This window comes from Salmo salar, chromosome ssa11 (assembly GCF_905237065.1).
Source record: "Salmo salar chromosome ssa11, Ssal_v3.1, whole genome shotgun sequence".
Lineage (NCBI taxonomy): Eukaryota > Metazoa > Chordata > Actinopteri > Salmoniformes > Salmonidae > Salmo > Salmo salar.
In genome coordinates, this window is record NC_059452.1 from 57,793,892 (window position 1) to 57,815,129 (window position 21,238).

General features: G+C 40.3%; 1 protein-coding gene across 4 annotated transcripts in view; it reads left to right on the top strand.

The window, feature by feature from the left end:
• wdr59 (WD repeat domain 59) overlaps positions 1-21,238 on the top strand; it is a 98,153-nt gene that overhangs the window by 18,489 nt on the left and 58,426 nt on the right. For all 4 annotated transcript variants that reach the window (XM_045689783.1, XM_045689785.1, XM_045689786.1 and 1 more), the window contains exons 14-17: positions 1,133-1,297; positions 1,602-1,697; positions 5,783-6,009; positions 6,917-7,070. In XM_045689783.1, the coding sequence (XP_045545739.1) occupies positions 1,133-1,297; positions 1,602-1,697; positions 5,783-6,009; positions 6,917-7,070 (642 nt within the window). The remainder of the gene's footprint in view (positions 1-1,132; positions 1,298-1,601; positions 1,698-5,782; positions 6,010-6,916; positions 7,071-21,238) is intronic.

The window sequence follows — 21,238 nt, forward strand, 5'->3', positions numbered from 1 at the left end:
GGTGTGATTGTTCTACGTCGTACCAATGCGGTTCTGTGGTGTGATTGTTCTACATTGTACCGATGCGGTTCTGTGGTGTGATTGTTCTACGTCGTACCAACGCGGTCCTGTGGTGTGATTGTTCTACATCGTACCGATGCGGTTCTGTGGTGTGATTGTTCTATGTCGTACCGACGCGGTTTTGTGGTGTGATTGTTCTACGTCGTACCGACGCGGTTCTGTGGTGTGATTGTTCTACATCGTACCGACGCGGTTCTGTGGTGTGATTGTTCTATGTCGTACCGACGCGGTTCTGTGGTGTGATTGTTCTACGTCGTACCGATGCGGTTCTGTGGTGTGATTGTTCTACGTCGTACCTATGAGGTTCTGTGGTGTGATTGTTCTACATCGTACCGATGCGGTTCTGTGGTGTGATTGTTCTACGTAGTACCAATGCGGTTCTGTGGTGTGATTGTTCTACATTCTACCGATGCGGTTCTGTGGTGTGATTGTTCTACATAGTACCGATGCGGTTCTGTGGTGTGATTGTTCTACATAGTACCAACGCAGTTCTGTGGTGTGATTGTTCTACGTCGTACCAACGCAGTCTGTGGTGTGATTGTTCTACGTCGTACCAACGCGGTTCTGTGGTGTGATTGTTCTACATTGTACCAATGCGGTTCTGTGGTGTGATTGTTCTATGTAATACCGATGCGGTTCTGTGGTGTGATTGTTCTACGTAATACCGATGTGGTTCTGTGGTGTGATTGTTCTACGTAGTACCGATGCGGTTCTGTGGTGTGATTGTTCTACGTAGTACCAATGCGGTTCTGTGGTGTGATTGTTCTACGTTGTACCAATGCGGTTCTGTGGTGTGATTGCTCTACGTCGTACTGATGCGGTTCTGTGGTGTGATTGTTCTACGTCGTACCAATGCGGTTCTGTGGTGTGATTTTTCTACATTGTACCAACGCGGTTCTGTGGTGTGATTGTTCTACGTCGTACCAATGCGGTTCTGTGGTGTGATTGTTCTACATTGTACCGATGCGGTTCTGTGGTGTGATTGTTCTACGTCGTACCAACACGGTCCTGTGGTGTGATTGTTCTACGTCGTACCGACGCGGTTCTGTGGTGTGATTGTTCGGGCCTCCAGATGGATGCGGTGAACCGTAGCTGTGTGGTGTCGGCCCTGTTCGGGACCAACCAGGTCCACCTGGTGGTGAAGTTCCCTTCCCACTACCCCAACAACGCTGCTCCGTCCTTCCAGTTCATCTCCCCTACCACCATCCCCACCGCCATGAGGACCAAGATACAGAAGGTAACCCTGTGTGTGTGTGTGTGTGCGTGTGCGTGTGCGTGTGCGTGTGTGTGTGTGTGACTGTATCGTGTGTGTGTGTGTGCGCCTGTATCGTGTGTGTGTGTGTGTGCCTGTATTGTGTGTGTGTGTGTGTCCCTGTATCGTGTGTGTGTGTGTGCGTGTGTGTGTGTGTGTGCCTGTATCGTGTGTGTGTGTGTGTGTGTGTGTGTGTGTGTGTGCCTGTATCGTGTGTGTGTGTGTGTTCCTGTATCGTGTGTGTGTGTGTGTCCCTCTCTCTCCTCACGGTCGTATCTCCTCTGTGTAGATCCTGACAGACACGTCACTGCAGAAGGTCAAGAGGAATCAGAACTGTCTGGAGCCCTGTGTTAGACAGCTAGTGTCCTGTCTGGAGTCCTACATGGTGAGACATTTTAAATACACAAAATCACATCACATCAACAAGGATTCAAACATTTCGAGGTTCTTGGACACAAGGACACTCGTGGACAATGTTCCCTCTAAGCTGCCCTCGTGCATGGCCGTGCACCTCCTGCACAGAGATGCAAGAGATTGAACTGCACTGAGTTCGTCCCATTAGTTTACACTGTATAGATCCATGTTTTATCATTAGTTTACACTATATAGATCCATGTTTTATCATTAGTTTACACTATATAGATCCATGTTTTATCATTAGTTTACACTGTATAGATCCATGTTTTATCATTAGTTTACACTGTATAGATCCATGTTTTATCATTAGTTTACACTGTATAGATCCATGTTTTATCATTAGTTTACACTGTATAGATCCATGTTTTATCATTAGTTTACACTGTATAGATCCATGTTTTATCATTAGTTTACACTATATAGATCCATGTTTTATCATTAGTTTACACTATATAGATCCATGTTTTATCATTAGTTTACACTGTATAGATCCATGTTTTATCATTAGTTTACACTGTATAGATCCATGTTTTATCATTAGTTTACACGGTATAGATCCATGTTTTATCATTAGTTTACACTGTATAGATCCATGTTTTATCATTAGTTTACACTGTATAGATCCATGTTTTATCATTAGTTTAATCATTAGTTTACACTGTATAGATCCATGTTTTATCATTAGTTAGGCCTTCACTGAACACCTCATATAGACTACTGTAGACCTGAACACCTCATATAGACTACTGTAGGCCTTCACTGAACACCTCATATAGACTACTGTAGGCCTGAACACCTCATATAGACTACTGTAGGCCTTCACTGAACACCTCATATAGACTACTGTAGGCCTGAACACCTCATATAGACTACTGTAGGCCTGAACACCTCATATAGACTACTGTAGGCCTGAACACCTCATATAGACTACTGTAGACCTGATCACCTCATATAGACTACTGTAGGCCTGAACACCTCATATAGACTACTGTAGGCCTGAACACCTCATATAGACTACTGTAGGCCTGAACACCTCATATAGACTACTGTAGGCTTGAACACCTCATATAGACTACTGTAGACTATATCATATAAATCAAAAGCTATTTCCATGTGAAAATGTTGTGGGACTTGTTTGTAGACCTACACTATGCCCCAATAGCCACAATAACCTATTGGCTACTGTCTATAACTGTAAGGGTCCAGCCTATTGGCTACTGTCTAAAACTGTCAGGGTTCAGCCTATTGGCTACTGTCTATAACTGTAAGGGTTCAGCCTATTGGCTACTGTCTAAAACGGTCAGGGTTCAGCCTATTGGCTACTGTCTAAAACTGTAAGGGTTCAGCCTATTGGCTACTGTCTAAAACGGTCAGGGTTCAGCCTATTAGCTACTGTCTAAAACTGTAAGGGTTCAGCCTATTGGCTACTGTCTAAAACTGTAAGGGTTCAGCCTATTGGCTACTGTCTAAAACGGTCAGGGTTCAGCCTATTGGCTACTGTCTAAAACTGTAAGGGTTCAGCCTATTGGCTACTGTCTAAAACGGTCAGGGTTCAGCCTATTGGCTACTGTCTAAAACTGTAAGGGTTCAGCCTATTGGCTACTGTCTAAAACTGTCAGGGTTCAGCCTATTGGCTACTGTCTTAAAACTGTCAGGGTTCAGCCTATTGGCTACTGTCTTAAAACTGTCAGGGTTTAGCCTATTGGCTACTGTCTAAAACTGTAAGGGATCAGCCTATTGGCTACTGTCTAAAACTGTCAGGGTTCAGCCGATTGGCTACTGTCTAAAACTGTCAGGGTTCAGCCTATTGGCTACTGTCTATAACTGTCAGGGTTCAGCCTATTGGCTACTGTCTAAAACTGTCAGGGTTCCGCCTATTGGCTACTGTCTAAAACTGTCAGGGTTCAGCCTATTGGCTACTGTCTAAAACTGTCAGGGTTCAGCCTATTGGCTACTGTCTAAAACTGTCAGGGTTCAGCCTATTGGCTACTGCCATCTGAAGGCCTCTTCTAGTCTTACGAGGGGCTGCCCCAGCGAGATACGAGGGGCAGCCCCAGCGAGATACGAGGGGCTGCCCCAGCGAGATACGAGGGGCTGCCCCAGCGAGATACGAGGGGCCGCCCCAGCGAGATACGAGGGGCCGCCCCAGCGGGATACGAGAGGCAGCCCCAGCGGGATACGAGGGGCTGTCCCAGCGGGATACGAGGGGCTGCCCCAGCGGGATACGAGGGGCTACCCCAGCGGGATACGAGGGGCAGCCTCAGCGGGATACGAGGGGCAGCCTCAGCTGGATACGAGGGGCAGCCTCAGCGAGATACGAGGGGCAGCCCCAGCGAGATACGAGGGGCCGCCCCAGCGGGATACGAGGGGCCGCCCCAGCGGGATACGAAGGGCCGCCCCAGCGGGATACGAGGGGCCGCCCCAGCGGGATACGAGGGGCCGCCCCAGCGGGATACGAGGGGCCGCCCCAGCGGGATACGAGGGGCCGCCCCAGCGGGATACGAGGGGCCGCCCCAGCGGGATACGAGAGGCAGCCCCAGCGGGATACGAGAGGCAGCCCCAGCGGGATACGAGGGGCTGTCCCAGCGGGATACGAGGGGCTGTCCCAGCGGGATACGAGGGGCAGCCCCAGCGGGATACGAGGGGCAAGACCAGCGGGATACGAGGATACGAGGGGCAGCCTCAGCGGGATACGAGGGGCAGCCTCAGCGGGATACGAGGGGCCGCCCCAGCGGGATACGAGGGGCCGCCCCAGCGGGATACGAGAGGCAGCCCGAGCGGGATACGAGGGGCTGTCCCAGCGGGATACGAGGGGCAGCCCCAGCGGGATACGAGGGGCAAGACCAGCGGGATACGAGGATACGAGGGGCAGCCTCAGCGGGATACGAGGGGCAGCCTCAGCGGGATACGAGGGGCAGCCTCAGCGGGATACGAGAGGCTGCCCCAGCGGGATATGAGGGGCAGCCTCAGCGGGATACGAGGGGCTGCCCCAATGGGATACGAGGGGCTGCCCCAGCGGGATACGAGGGGCTGCCCCAGCGGGATACGAGGGGCTGCCCCAGCGGGATACGAGGGGCTGCCCCAGCGGGATACGAGGGGCGCCTCCGGGATACGAGGGGCAGCCTCAGCGGGATACGAGGGGCTTGCCCCAGCGAGATACGAGGGGCTTGCCCCAGCGGGATACGAGGGGCAGTCCCAGCGGGATACGAGGGGCTGCCCCAGCGAGATACGAGGGGCAAGACCAGCGGGATACGAGGATACGAGGGGCAGCCTCAGCGGGATACGAGGGGCAGCCTCAGCGGGATACGAGGGGCCGCCCCAGCGGGATACGAGGGGCCGCCCCAGCGGGATACGAGAGGCAGCCCGAGCGGGATACGAGGGGCTGTCCCAGCGGGATACGAGGGGCAGCCCCAGCGGGATACGAGGGGCAGCCCCAGCGGGATACGAGGGCAAGACCAGCGGGATACGAGGATACGAGGGGCAGCCTCAGCGGGATACGAGGGGCAGCCTCAGCGGGATACGAGGGGCAGCCTCAGCGGGATACGAGGGGCTGCCCCAGCGGGATACGAGGGGCTGCCCCAGCGGGATACGAGGGGCTGCCCCAGCGGGATACGAGGGGCTGCCCCAGCGGGATACGAGGGGCTGCCCCAGCGGGATAAGAGGGGCAGCCTCAGCGGGATACGAGGGGCTTGCCCCAGCGAGATACGAGGGGCAGTCCCAGCGGGATACGAGGGGCTGCCCCAGCGAGATACGAGGGGCAGCCCCAGCGGGATACGAGGGGCTTGCCCCAGCGAGATACGAGGGGCAGCCCCAGCGGGATACGAGGGGCAGCCCCAGCGGGATACGAGGGGCAGCCTCAGCGGGATACGAGGGGCTTGCCCCAGCGAGATACGAGGGGCAGCCCCAGCGGGATACGAGGGCAGCCCCAGCGAGATACGACGGGCAGCCCCAGCGGGATACGAGGGGCTGCCCCAGCGGGATACGAGGGGCTGCCCCAGCGAGATACGAGGCGCTGTCCCATAACAGTATGTATTCTCTGTTCTCGCTCCGTAGACCCAGGAGGATGGTAGTGCTGCCAACCCGTACGTCCTGTCTAACCCCGTGACCCCTGCTCTGCCAGCCTTCCCCCGGGTCACCAACACCTACGGCTCCTACCAGGATGCCAACATCCCCTTCCCTCGTACCTCCGGGGCTCGCTTCTGTGGCACCGGCTGTTTGGTGTACTTCACACGACCCATCACTATGCATCGCTCTGTACCACCCACTGAACCCACACCCAGGTACACTTTATACTGCTGCACTCATTCATATGTGTGTGTTGACCTGTTATCTGTGTATGTTGACTTGTTGTGTGTGTGTGTGTGTTGACCTGTTATCTGTGGGTCCCCCAGGTCCCTGTCGGCCCTGTCTCCGTACCACAGTGGGGTCCTTGTTAACCTGCCTCTGTGTGTCCCCCAGGTCCCTGTCGGCCCTGTCTCCGTACCACAGTGGGGTCCTTGTTAACCTGCCTCTGTGGGTCCCCAGGTCCCTGTCGGCCATGTCTCCGTACCACAGTGGGGTCCTTGTTAACCTGTCTCTGTGGGTCCCCAGGTCCCTGTCGGCCCTGTCTCCGTACCACAGTGGGGTCCTTGTTAACCTGCCTCTGTGGATCCCCAGGTCCCTGTCGGCCATGTCTCCGTACCACAGTGGGGTCCTTGTTAACCTGTCTCTGTGGGTCCCCAGGTCCCTGTCGGCCCTGTCTCCGTACCACAGTGGGGTCCTTGTTAACCTGCCTCTGTGGGTCCCCCAGGTCCCTGTCGGCCCTGTCTCCGTACCACAGTGGGGTCCTTGTTAACCTGCCTCTGTGGGTCCCCAGGTCCCTGTCGGCCCTGTCTCCGTACCACAGTGGGGTCCTTGTTAACCTGCCTCTGTGGGTCCCCAGGTCCCTGTCGGCCCTGTCTCCGTACCACAGTGGGGTCCTTGTTAACCTGTCTCTGTGGGTCCCCAGGTCCCTGTCGGCCCTGTCTCCTATACCACAGTGGGGTCCTTGTTAACCTGCCTCTGTGGGTCCCCAGGTCCCTGTCGGCCCTGTCTCCTATACAACAGTGGGGTCCTTGTTAACCTGCCTCTGTGGGTCCCCAGGTCCCTGTCGGCCCTGTCTCCGTACCACAGTGGGGTCCTTGTTAACCTGCCTCTGTGGGTCCCCAGGTCTCTGTCGGCCCTGTCTGCATACCACAGTGGTGTCCTGACTCCTATGAAGATGCGTAGTGAGTCTCAGAGCTCTCTGAGGCTGTACAGCGGCAGCCCCACCCACACGGACAAGGACCACGTCTCCATATCATCATTCTACTACAAAGAACGGGTGAGACGCACACTGGGGAGCGTAGGACACACACACACACACACACACACACACACACACACACACACACACACACACACACACACACACACACACACACACACACACACACACACACACACACACACACACACACACACACACACACACACACACACACACACACACACTGGGGAGCGTAGGACACACACAACACACACACACTGGGGAGCGTAGGACACACACAACACACACACAACAAACACACAATCAGCCTGTTACCAACCCTTAGTAGACTTCTGGAAAAAAATGGTGTTTGACCAGATACAATGCTATTTCACAGTAAACAAATTGACAACAGACTTTCAGCACGCTAATAGGGAACGACGTTCAACAAGCACAGCTAATTACTGATGATTGGTTGAGAGAAATTGTGGGGGCTGTTTTGTTAGATTTCAGTGTGGCTTTTGACATAATCGATCATAGTCTGCTGGACTATGATCGATAATGGAATTCCCCAGGGTAGCTGTTTAGGCCCCTAGCTTTTTTTTTCAATCTTTACTAACGACATGCCACTGGCTTAACAACCCTATCAACAAGGCAGTCTCAACGGTGAAGAGGCGACTCCGGGATGCTGGCCTTCTAGGCAGAGTTCCTCTGTCCAGTGTCTGTGTTCTTTTGCCCATCTTAATCTTTTATGTTTTATTGGCCAGTCTGAGATATGGCTTTTTCTTTGCAACTCTGCCTAGAAGGCCAGCATCCCCGAGTCGCCTCTTCACTGTTGACGTTGAGACTGGTGTTTTGTGGGTACTATTTAATGAAGCTACCAGTTGAGGACTTGTGAGGCGTCTGTTTCTCAAACAAGACACTCTAATCAAATCAAATCAAATTTGTTTATATAGCCCTTCTTACATCAGCTGATATCTCAAAGTGCTGTACAGAAACCCAGCCTAAAACTCCAAACAGTAAGCAATGCCGGTGTAGAAGCACTGTGGCTAGGAAAAACTCCCTAGAAAGGCCATAACCTAGGAAGAAACCTAGAGAGGAACCAGGCTATGAGGGGTGGCCAGTCCTCTTCTGGCTGTGCCGGGTGGAGATTATAACAGCACATGGCCAAGATGTTCAAATGTTCATAAATGACCAGCATGGTCAAATAATAATAATGTCCTTGTCCTCTTGCTCAGTTGTGCACCGGGGCCTCCCACTCTTCTTTCTATTCTGGTTAGAGCCAGTTTGTGCTGTTCTGTGAAGAGAGTAGTACACAGCGTTGTACGAGATCTTCAGTTTCTTGGCAATTTCTCACATGGAATAGCCTTCATTTCTCAGAACAAGAATAGACTGATGAGTTTCAGAAGAAAGTACTTTGTTTCTGGCCATTTTGAGCCTGTAATCGAACCCACAAATGCTGATGCTCCAAATACTCAACTAGTCTAAAGAAGGACAGTTTTATTGCTTCTTTAATCAGAACAACAGTTTTCAGCTGTGCTAACATAATTGCAAAATGGTTTTCTAATGATCAATTAGCCTCTTAAAATGATAAACTTGGATAAGCAAACACAACGTGCCATTGGAAAACAGGAGTGATGTTTGCTGATAATGGGCCTCTGTACGACTATGTAGATATTCCATTAACAATCTGCAATTTCCAGCTACAATAGTCATTTACAACATTAACAATGTCTACACTGTATTTCTGATCAATTTGATGTTATTTTAATGGACAAAAAATGTGCTTTTCTTTAAACAAACAAATACATTTTTAAGTGGCCCCAAACTTTTGAACGGTAGTGTAGGTCATTCGTTATACTGTAGCCAGTAACTAGTAACTACCTAGGCCATTCATTATACTGTAGCTATAACTAGTAACTACCTGGGTCATTCATTATACTGTAGCTATAACTAGTAATTACCTAGGCCATTCATTATACTGTAGCTATAACTAGTAACTACCTAGGTCATTCATTATACTGTATCTATAACTAGTAACTACCTAGGTCATTCATTATACTGTATCTATAACTAGTACCTACTAGGTCATTCATTATACTGTAGCTATAACTAGTAACTACCTAGGTCATTCATTATACTGTAGCTATAACTAGTATCTATAACTAGTAACTACCTAGGTCATTCATTATACTGTAACTATAACTAGTAACTACCTAGGTCATTCATTATACTGTAGCTATAACTAGTAACTACCTAGGTCATTCATTACACTGTATCTATAACTAGTAACTACCTAGGTCATTCATTATACTGTATCTATAACTAGTAACTACCTAGGTCATTCATTATACTGTAGCCAGTAACTAGTAACTACTAGTGCATTCATTATACTGTATCTATAACTAGTAACTACCTAGGTCATTCATTATACTGTATCTATAACTAGTAACTACCTAGGTCATTCATTATACTGTAACTATAACTAGTAACTACCTAGGTCATTCATTATACTGTAGCCAGTAACTAGCAACTACTAGGGCATTCATTATACTGTAGCTATAACTAGTAACTACCTAGGTCATTCATTATACTGTAGCTATAACTAGTAACTACCTAGGTCATTCATTATAGTTTTATTGCTTATTTAATCAGAACAACAGTTTTCAGCTGTGCTAACATAATTGCAAAATGGCTTTCTAATGATCAATTAGCCTCTTAAAATGATAAACTTGGATAAGCAAACACAACGTGCCATTGGAAAACAGGAGTGATGGTTGCTGATAATGGGCCTCTGTACGCCTATGTAGATATTCCATTAACAATCTGCAATTTCCAGCTACAATAGTCATTTACAACATTAACAATGTCTACACTGTATTTCTGATCAATTTGATGTTATTTTGATGGACAAAAAATGTGCTTTTCTTTAAACAAACAAGTACATTTTTAAGTGGCCCCAAACTTTTGAAAGGTAGTGTAGGTCATTCGTTATACTGTAGCCAGTAACTAGTAACTACCTAGGCCATTTATAATACTGTAGCTATAACTAGTAACTACCTAGGTCATTCATTATACTGTAGCTATAACTAATAATTACCTAGGCCATTCATTATACTGTAGCTATAACTAGTAACTACCTAGGTCATTCATTATACTGTATCTATAACTAGTAACTTCCTAGGTCATTCATTATACTGTAGCTATAACTAGTATCTATAACTAGTAACTACCTAGGTCATTCATTATACTGTAACTATAACTAGTAACTACCTAGGTCATTCATTATACTGTAGCTATAACTAGTAACTACCTAGGTCATTCATTACACTGTATCTATAACTAGTAACTACCTAGGTCATTCATTATACTGTATCTATAACTAGTAACTACCTAGGTGATTCATTATACTGTAGCCAGTAACTAGTAACTACTAGTGCATTCATTATACTGTATCTATAACTAGTAACTACCTAGGTCATTCATTATACTGTATCTATAACTAGTAACTACCTAGGTCATTCATTATACTGTAGCCAGTAACTAGCAACTACTAGGGCATTCATTATACTGTAGCTATAACTAGTAACTACCTAGGTCATTCATTATACTGTAGCTATAACTAGTAACTACCTAGGTCATTCATTATAGTTTTATTGCTTCTTTAATCAGAACAACAGTTTTCAGCTGTGCTAACATAATTGCAAAATGGTTTTCTAATGATCAATTAGCCTCTTAAAATGATAAACTTGGATAAGCAAACACAACGTGCCATTGGAAAACAGGAGTGATGGTTGCTGATAATGGGCCTCTGTACGCCTATGTAGATATTCCATTAACAATCTGCAATTTCCAGCTACAATAGTCATTTACAACATTAACAATGTCTACACTGTATTTCTGATCAATTTGATGTTATTTTAATGGACAAAAAATGTGCTTTTCTTTAAACAAACAAATACATTTTTAAGTGGCCCCAAACTTTTGAACGGTAGTGTAGGTCATTCGTTATACTGTAGCCAGTAACTAGTAACTACCTAGGCCATTCATTATACTGTAGCTATAACTAGTAACTACCTAGGTCATTCATTATACTGTATCTATAACTAGTACCTACTAGGTCATTCATTATACTGTAGCTATAACTAGTAACTACCTAGGTCATTCATTATACTGTAGCTATAACTAGTATCTATAACTAGTAACTACCTAGGTCATTCATTATACTGTAACTATAACTAGTAACTACCTAGGTCATTCATTATACTGTAGCTATAACTAGTAACTACCTAGGTCATTCATTACACTGTATCTATAACTAGTAACTACCTAGGTCATTCATTATACTGTATCTATAACTAGTAACTACCTAGGTCATTCATTATACTGTAGCCAGTAACTAGTAACTACTAGTGCATTCATTATACTGTATCTATAACTAGTAACTACCTAGGTCATTAATTATACTGTATCTATAACTAGTAACTACCTAGGTCATTCATTATACTGTAACTATAACTAGTAACTACCTAGGTCATTCATTATACTGTAGCCAGTAACTAGCAACTACTAGGGCATTCATTATACTGTAGCTATAACTAGTAACTACCTAGGTCATTCATTATACTGTATCTATAACTAGTAACTTCCTAGGTCATTCATTATACTGTAGCTATAACTAGTATCTATAACTAGTAACTACCTAGGTCATTCATTATACTGTAACTATAACTAGTAACTACCTAGGTCATTCATTATACTGTAGCTATAACTAGTAACTACCTAGGTCATTCATTACACTGTATCTATAACTAGTAACTACCTAGGTCATTCATTATACTGTATCTATAACTAGTAACTACCTAGGTGATTCATTATACTGTAGCCAGTAACTAGTAACTACTAGTGCATTCATTATACTGTATCTATAACTAGTAACTACCTAGGTCATTCATTATACTGTATCTATAACTAGTAACTACCTAGGTCATTCATTACACTGTAGCCAGTAACTAGCAACTACTAGGGCATTCATTATACTGTAGCTATAACTAGTAACTACCTAGGTCATTCATTATACTGTAGCTATAACTAGTAACTACCTAGGTCATTCATTATAGTTTTATTGCTTCTTTAATCAGAACAACAGTTTTCAGCTGTGCTAACATAATTGCAAAATGGTTTTCTAATGATCAATTAGCCTCTTAAAATGATAAACTTGGATAAGCAAACACAACGTGCCATTGGAAAACAGGAGTGATGTTTGCTGATAATGGGCCTCTGTACGACTATGTAGATATTCCATTAACAATCTGCAATTTCCAGCTACAATAGTCATTTACAACATTAACAATGTCTACACTGTATTTCTGATCAATTTGATGTTATTTTGATGGACAAAAAAATGTGCTTTTCTTTAAACAAACAAGTACATTTTTAAGTGGCCCCAAACTTTTGAACGGTAGTGTAGGTCATTCGTTATACTGTAGCCAGTAACTAGTAACTACCTAGGCCATTCATTATACTGTAGCTATAACTTGTAACTACCTAGGTCATTCATTATGCTGTAGCTATAACTAATAATTACCTAGGCCATTCATTATACTGTAGCTATAACTAGTAACTACCTAGGTCATTCATTATACTGTATCTATAACTAGTAACTTCCTAGGTCATTCATTATACTGTAGCTATAACTAGTATCTATAATATTAACTACCTAGGTCATTCATTATACTGTAACTATAACTAGTAACTACCTAGGTCATTCATTATACTGTAGCTATAACTAGTAACTACCTAGGTCATTCATTACACTGTATCTATAACTAGTAACTACCTAGGTCATTCATTATACTGTATCTATAACTAGTAACTACCTAGGTGATTCATTATACTGTAGCCAGTAACTAGTAACTACTAGTGCATTCATTATACTGTATCTATAACTAGTAACTACCTAGGTCATTCATTATACTGTATCTATAACTAGTAACTACCTAGGTCATTCATTATACTGTAGCCAGTAACTAGCAACTACTAGGGCATTCATTATACTGTAGCTATAACTAGTAACTACCTAGGTCATTCATTATACTGTAGCTATAACTAGTAACTACCTAGGTCATTCATTATAGTTTTATTGCTTCTTTAATCAGAACAACAGTTTTCAGCTGTGCTAACATAATTGCAAAATGGTTTTCTAATGATCAATTAGCCTCTTAAAATGATAAACTTGGATAAGCAAACACAACGTGCCATTGGAAAACAGGAGTGATGGTTGCTGATAATGGGCCTCTGTACGCCTATGTAGATATTCCATTAACAATCTGCAATTTCCAGCTACAATAGTCATTTACAACATTAACAATGTCTACACTGTATTTCTGATCAATTTGATGTTATTTTAATGGACAAAAATGTGCTTTTCTTTAAACAAACAAGTACATTTTTAAGTGGCCCCAAACTTTTGAACGGTAGTGTAGGTCATTCGTTATACTGTAGCCAGTAACTAGTAACTACCTAGGCCATTCATTATACTGTAGCTATAACTAGTAACTACCTAGGTCATTCATTATACTGTATCTATAACTAGTACCTACTAGGTCATTCATTATACTGTAGCTATAACTAGTAACTATCTGGGTCATTCATTATACTGTAGCTAGAACTAGTATCTATAACTAGTAACTACCTAGGTCATTCATTATACTGTAACTATAACTAGTAACTACCTAGGTCATTCATTATACTGTAGCTATAACTAGTAACTACCTAGGTCAGTCATTACACTGTATCTATAACTAGTAACTACCTAGGTCATTCATTATACTGTATCTATAACTAGTAACTACCTAGGTCATTCATTATACTGTAGCCAGTAACTAGTAACTACTAGTTCATTCATTATACTGTATCTATAACTAGTACCTACTAGGTCATTCATTATACTGTAGCTATAACTAGTAACTACCTAGGTCATTCATTATACTGTATCTATAACTAGTAACTTCCTAGGTCATTCATTATACTGTAGCTATAACTAGTATCTATAACTAGTAACTACCTAGGTCATTCATTATACTGTAACTATAACTAGTAACTACCTAGGTCATTCATTATACTGTAGCTATAACTAGTAACTACCTAGGTCATTCATTACACTGTATCTATAACTAGTAACTACCTAGGTCATTCATTATACTGTATCTATAACTAGTAACTACCTAGGTGATTCATTATACTGTAGCCAGTAACTAGTAACTACTAGTGCATTCATTATACTGTATCTATAACTAGTAACTACCTAGGTCATTCATTATACTGTATCTATAACTAGTAACTACCTAGGTCATTCATTACACTGTAGCCAGTAACTAGCAACTACTAGGGCATTCATTATACTGTAGCTATAACTAGTAACTACCTAGGTCATTCATTATACTGTAGCTATAACTAGTAACTACCTAGGTCATTCATTATAGTTTTATTGCTTCTTTAATCAGAACAACAGTTTTCAGCTGTGCTAACATAATTGCAAAATGGTTTTCTAATGATCAATTAGCCTCTTAAAATGATAAACTTGGATAAGCAAACACAACGTGCCATTGGAAAACAGGAGTGATGTTTGCTGATAATGGGCCTCTGTACGCCTATGTAGATATTCCATTAACAATCTGCAATTTCCAGCTACAATAGTCATTTACAACATTAACAATGTCTACACTGTATTTCTGATCAATTTGATGTTATTTTAATGGACAAAAAATGTGCTTTTCTTTAAACAAACAAGTACATTTTTAAGTGGCCCCAAACTTTTGAACGGTAGTGTAGGTCATTCGTTATACTGTAGCCAGTAACTAGTAACTACCTAGGCCATTCATTATACTGTAGCTATAACTAGTAACTACCTAGGTCATTCATTATACTGTAGCTATAACTAATAATTACCTAGGCCATTCATTATACTGTAGCTATAACTAGTAACTACCTAGGTCATTCATTATACTGTATCCATAACTAGTAACTACCTAGGTCATTCATTATACTGTATCTATAACTAGTACCTACTAGGTCATTCATTATACTGTAGCTATAACTAGTAACTACCTAGGTCATTCATTATACTGTAGCTATAACTAGTGTCTATAACTAGTAACTACCTTGGTCATTCATTATACTGTAACTATAACTAGTAACTACCTAGATCATCCATTATACTGTAGCTATAACTAGTAACTACCTAGGTCATTCATTACACTGTATCTATAACTAGTAACTACCTAGGTCATTCATTATACTGTATCTATAACTAGTAACTACCTAGGTGATTCATTATACTGTAGCCAGTAACTAGTAACTACTAGTGCATTCATTATACTGTATCTATAACTAGTAACTACCTAGGTCATTCATTATACTGTAGCCAGTAACTAGCAACTACTAGGGCATTCATTATACTGTAGCTGTAACTAGTAACTACCTAGGTCATTCATTATACTGTAACTATAACTAGTAACTACCTAGGTCATTCATTATACTGTAGCCAGTAACTAGCAACTACTAGGGCATTCATTATACTGTAGCTATAACAAATAACTACCTAGGTCATTCATTATACTGTAACTAGCAACTATTAGGTCATTCATTATACTGTATCTATAACTAGTAACTACCTAGGTCATTCATTATACTGTATCTATAACTAGTAACTACCTAGGTCATTCATTATACTGTAGCCAGTAACTAGCAACTACGAGGGCATTCATTATACTGTAGCTATAACTAGTAACTACCTAGGTCATTCATTATGCTGTAACTAGGACCTACCTAGGTGATTCATTATACTGTATCTATAACTAGTAACTACCTAGGTCATTCATTATACTGTATCTATAAGTAGTAACTAACTAGGTCATTCATTATACTGTAACTAGTAACTACTAGGTCATTCATTATACTGTATCTATAACTAGTACCTACTAGGTCATTCCAAATACTGTAGCTATAATTAGTAACTACCAGTTCATTCATTATACTGTATCTATAACTAGTACCTACTAGGTTATTAATTATACTGTAGCTATAACTAGTAACTACCTAGGTCATTCATTATACTGTAGCTATAACTAGTAACTACCTAGGTCATTCATTATGCTGTAACTAGTAACTACCTAGGTGATTCATTATACTGTATCTATAACTAGTAACTACCTAGGTCATTCATTATACTGTATCTATAACTAGTAACTAACTAGGTCATTCATTATACTGTAACTACTAGGTCATTCATTATACTGTATCTATAACTAGTAACTACCTAGGTCATTCATTATTCTGTAACTAGTAACTAACTAGGTCATTCATTATACTGTATCTATAACTAGTAACTATCTAGGTCATTCATTATACTGTAACTATAACTAGTAACTACCTAGGTCATTCATTATACTGTATCTATAACTAGTACCTAGTAGGTCATTCCAAATACTGTAGCTATAATTAGTAACTACCAGGTCATTCATTATACTGTATCTATAACTAGTACCTACTAGGTTATTAATTATACTGTAGCTATAACTAGTAACGAACTAGGTCATTCATTATACTGTAACTAGTAACTACTAGGTCATTCATTATACTGTATCTATAACTAGTAACTAACTAGGTCATTCATTATACTGTAACTAGTAACTAACTAGGTCATTCATTATACTGTATCTATAACTAGTAACTACCTAGGTCATTCATTATTCTGTAACTAGTAACTACTAGGTCATTCATTATATTTTATCTATAACTAGTAACTACCTAGGTCATTAATTATACTGTATCTATAACTAGTAACTACCTAGGTCATTCATTATACTGTATCTATTACTAGTAACTAACTAGGTCATTCATTATACTTTAACTAGTAACTACTAGGTCATTCATTATACTGTATCTATAACTAGTAACTACCTAGGTCATTCATTATACTGTAACTAGTAACTACTAGGTCATTCATTATACTGTATCTTTAACTAGTAACTACCTAGGTCATTCATTATACTGTAACTATAACTAGTAAATACTAGGTCATTATACTGTAGCGAGTAACTAGTAACTACCTAGGTCATTCATTATACTGTATCTATAACTAGTAACTACCTAGGTCATTCATTATACTGTATCTATAACTAGTAACTACCTTGGTCATTCATTATACTGTAGCTATAACTAGTAACTACCTAGGTCATTCATTATACTGTATCTATAACTAGTAACTACCTAGGTCATTTATTATACTGTAGCCAGTATCTAGTAACTACCCAGGTCATTCATTATACTGTATCTATAACTAGTACCTACTAGGTCATTCATTATACTGTATCTATAACTAGTAACTACCTAGGTCATTCATTATACTGTATCTATAACTAGTAACTACCTAGGTCATTCATTATACTGTAGCTATAACTAGTAACTACCTAAGTCATTCATTATACTGTATCTATAACTAGTAACTAAGTAGGTCATTCATTATACTGTATAACTAGTAACTAAGTAGGTCATTCATTATACTGTATCTATAACTAGTAACTACCTAGGTCATTCATTATACTGTATCTATAACTAGTACCTACTAGGTCATTCCAAATACTGTAGCTATAATTAGTAACTACCAGGTCATTCATTATACTGTATCTATAACTAGTACCTACTAGGTTATTAATTATACTGTAGCTATAACTAGTAACTAACTAGGTCATTCATTATACTGTAACTAGTAACTACCTAGGTCATTCATTATACTGTAACTATAACTAGTAAATACTAGGTCATTATACTGTAGCGAGTAACTAGTAACTACCTAGGTCATTCATTATACTGTATCTATAACTAGTAACTACCTAGGTCATTCATTATACTGTATCTATAACTAGTAACTACCTTGGTCATTCATTATACTGTAGCTATAACTAGTAACTACCTAGGTCATTCATTATACTGTAACTATAACTAGTAAATACTAGGTCATTATACTGTAGCGAGTAACTAGTAACTACCTAGGTCATTCATTATACTGTATCTATAACTAGTAACTACCTAGGTCATTCATTATACTGTATCTATAACTAGTAACTACCTTGGTCATTCATTATACTGTAGCTATAACTAGTAACTACCTAGGTCATTCATTATACTGTATCTATAACTAGTAACTACCTAGGTCATTCATTATACTGTAGCCAGTAACTAGTAACTACCCAGGTCATTCATTATACTGTATCTATAACTAGTACCTACTAGGTCATTCATTATACTGTATCTATAACTAGTAACTACCTAGGTCATTCATTATACTGTATCTATAACTTGTAACTACCTAGGTCATTCATTATACTGTAGCTATAACTAGTAACTACCTAGGTCATTCATTATACTGTATCTATAACTAGTAACTAAGTAGGTCATTCATTATACTGTATAACTAGTAACTAAGTAGGTCATTCATTATACTGTATCTATAACTAGTAACTACCTAGGTCATTCATTATACTGTATCTATAACTAGTACCTACTAGGTCATTCCAAATACTGTAGCTATAATTAGTAACTACCAGGTCATTCATTATACTGTATCTATAACTAGTACCTACTAGGTCATTCATTATACTGTAGCTATAACTAGTAACTACCTAGGTCATTCATTATACTGTAACTAGTAACTACTAGGTCATTCATTATACTGTATCTATAACTAGTAACTACCTAGGTCATTCATTATACTGTAACTAGTAACTAACTAGGTCATTCATTATACTGTATCTATAACTAGTAACTACCTAGGTCATTCATTATACTGTATCTATAACTAGTACCTACTAGGTCATTCCAAATACTGTAGCTATAATTAGTAACTACCAGGTCATTCATTATACTGTATCTATAACTAGTACCTACTAGGTTATTAATTATACTGTAGCTATAACTAGTAACTAACTAGGTCATTCATTATACTGTAACTAGCAACTATTAGGTCATTCATTATACTGTATCTATAACTAGTAACTACCTAGGTCATTCATTATACTGTATCTATAACTAGTAACTACCTAGGTCATTCATTATACTGTAGCCAGTAACTAGCAACTACTAGGGCATTCATTATACTGTAGCTATAACTAGTAACTACCTAGGTCATTCATTATACTGTAACTAGTAACTACCTAGGTGATTCATTATACTGTATCTATAACTAGTAACTACCTAGGTCATTCATTATACTGTATCTATAACTAGTAACTAACTAGGTCATTCATTATACTGTAACTAGTAACTACTAGGTCATTCATTATACTGTATCTATAACTAGTAACTACCTAGGTCATTCATTATTCTGTAACTAGTAACTAACTAGGTCATTCATTATACTGTATCTATAACTAGTAACTACCTAGGTCATTCATTATACTGTAACTAGCAACTACTAGGTCATTCATTATACTGTATCTATAACTAGTAACTACCTAGGTCATTCATTATACTGTAACTAGTAACTAACTAGGTCATTCATTATACTGTATCTATAACTAGTAACTACCTAGGTCATTCATTATACTGTAACTATAACTAGTAACTACCTAGGTCATTCATTATACTGTATCTATAACTAGTACCTACTAGGTCATTCCAAATACTGTAGCTATAATTAGTAACTACCAGGTCATTCATTATACTGTATCTATAACTAGTACCTACTAGGTTATTAATTATACTGTAGCTATAACTAGTAACTAACTAGGTCATTCATTATACTGTAACTAGTAACTACTAGGTCATTCATTATACTGTATCTATAACTAGTAACTACCTAGGTCATTCATTATACTGTAACTAGTAACTAACTAGGTCATTCATTATACTGTATCTATAACTAGTAACTACCTAGGTCATTCATTATTCTGTAACTAGTAACTACTAGGTCATTCATTATATTTTATCTATAACTAGTAACTACCTAGGTCATTCATTATACTGTATCTATAACTAGTAACTACCTAGGTCATTCATTATACTGTATCTATTACTAGTAACTAACTAGGTCATTCATTATACTGTAACTAGTAACTACTAGGTCATTCATTATACTGTATCTATAACTAGTAACTACCTAGGTCATTCATTATACTGTAACTAGTAACTACTAGGTCATTCATTATACTGTATCTTTAACTAGTAACTACCTAGGTCATTCATTATACTGTAACTATAACTAGTAAATACTAGGTCATTCATTATACTGTAGCCAGTAACTAGTAACTACCTAGGTCATTCATTATACTGTATCTCCAACTAGTAACTACTAGGTCATTCATTATACTGTAGCCAGTAACTAGTACCTACCTAGATCATTCATTATACTGTATCTATAACTAGTAACTACCTAGGTCATTCATTATACTGTATCTATAACTAGTAACTACCTTGGTCATTCATTATACTGTAGCTATAACTAGTAACTACCTAGGTCATTCATTATACTGTATCTATAACTAGTAACTACCTAGGTCATTTATTATACTGTAACCAGTAACTAGTAACTACCTAGGTCATTCATTATACTGTATCTATAACTAGTACCTACTAGGTCATTCATTATACTGTAGCTATAACTAGTAACTACCTAGGTCATTCATTAAACTGTATCTATAACTAGTAACTACCTAGGTCATTCATTATACTGTATCTATAACTAGTACCTACTAGGTCATTCATTATACTGTAGCTATAACTAGTAACTACCTAGGTCATTCATTATACTGTAGCTATAACTAGTATCTATAACTAGTAACTACCTAGGTCATTCATTTTACTGTAACTATAACTAGTAACTACCTAGGCCATTCATTATACTGTAGCTATAACTAGTAACTACCTAGGTCATTCATTACACTGTATCTATAACTAGTAACTACCTAGGTCATTCATTATACTGTATCTATAACTAGTAACTACCTAGGTCATTCATTATACTGTAGCCAGTAACTAGTAACTACTAGTGCATTCATTATACTGTATCTATAACTAGTTACTACCTAGGTCATTCATTATACTGTATCTATAACTAGTAACTAACTAGGTCATTCATTATACTGTAGCCAGTAACTAGTAACTACTGGGGCATTCATTATACCTTAGCTATAACTAGTAACTACCTAGGTCATTCATTATACTGTAACTATAACTAGTAACTA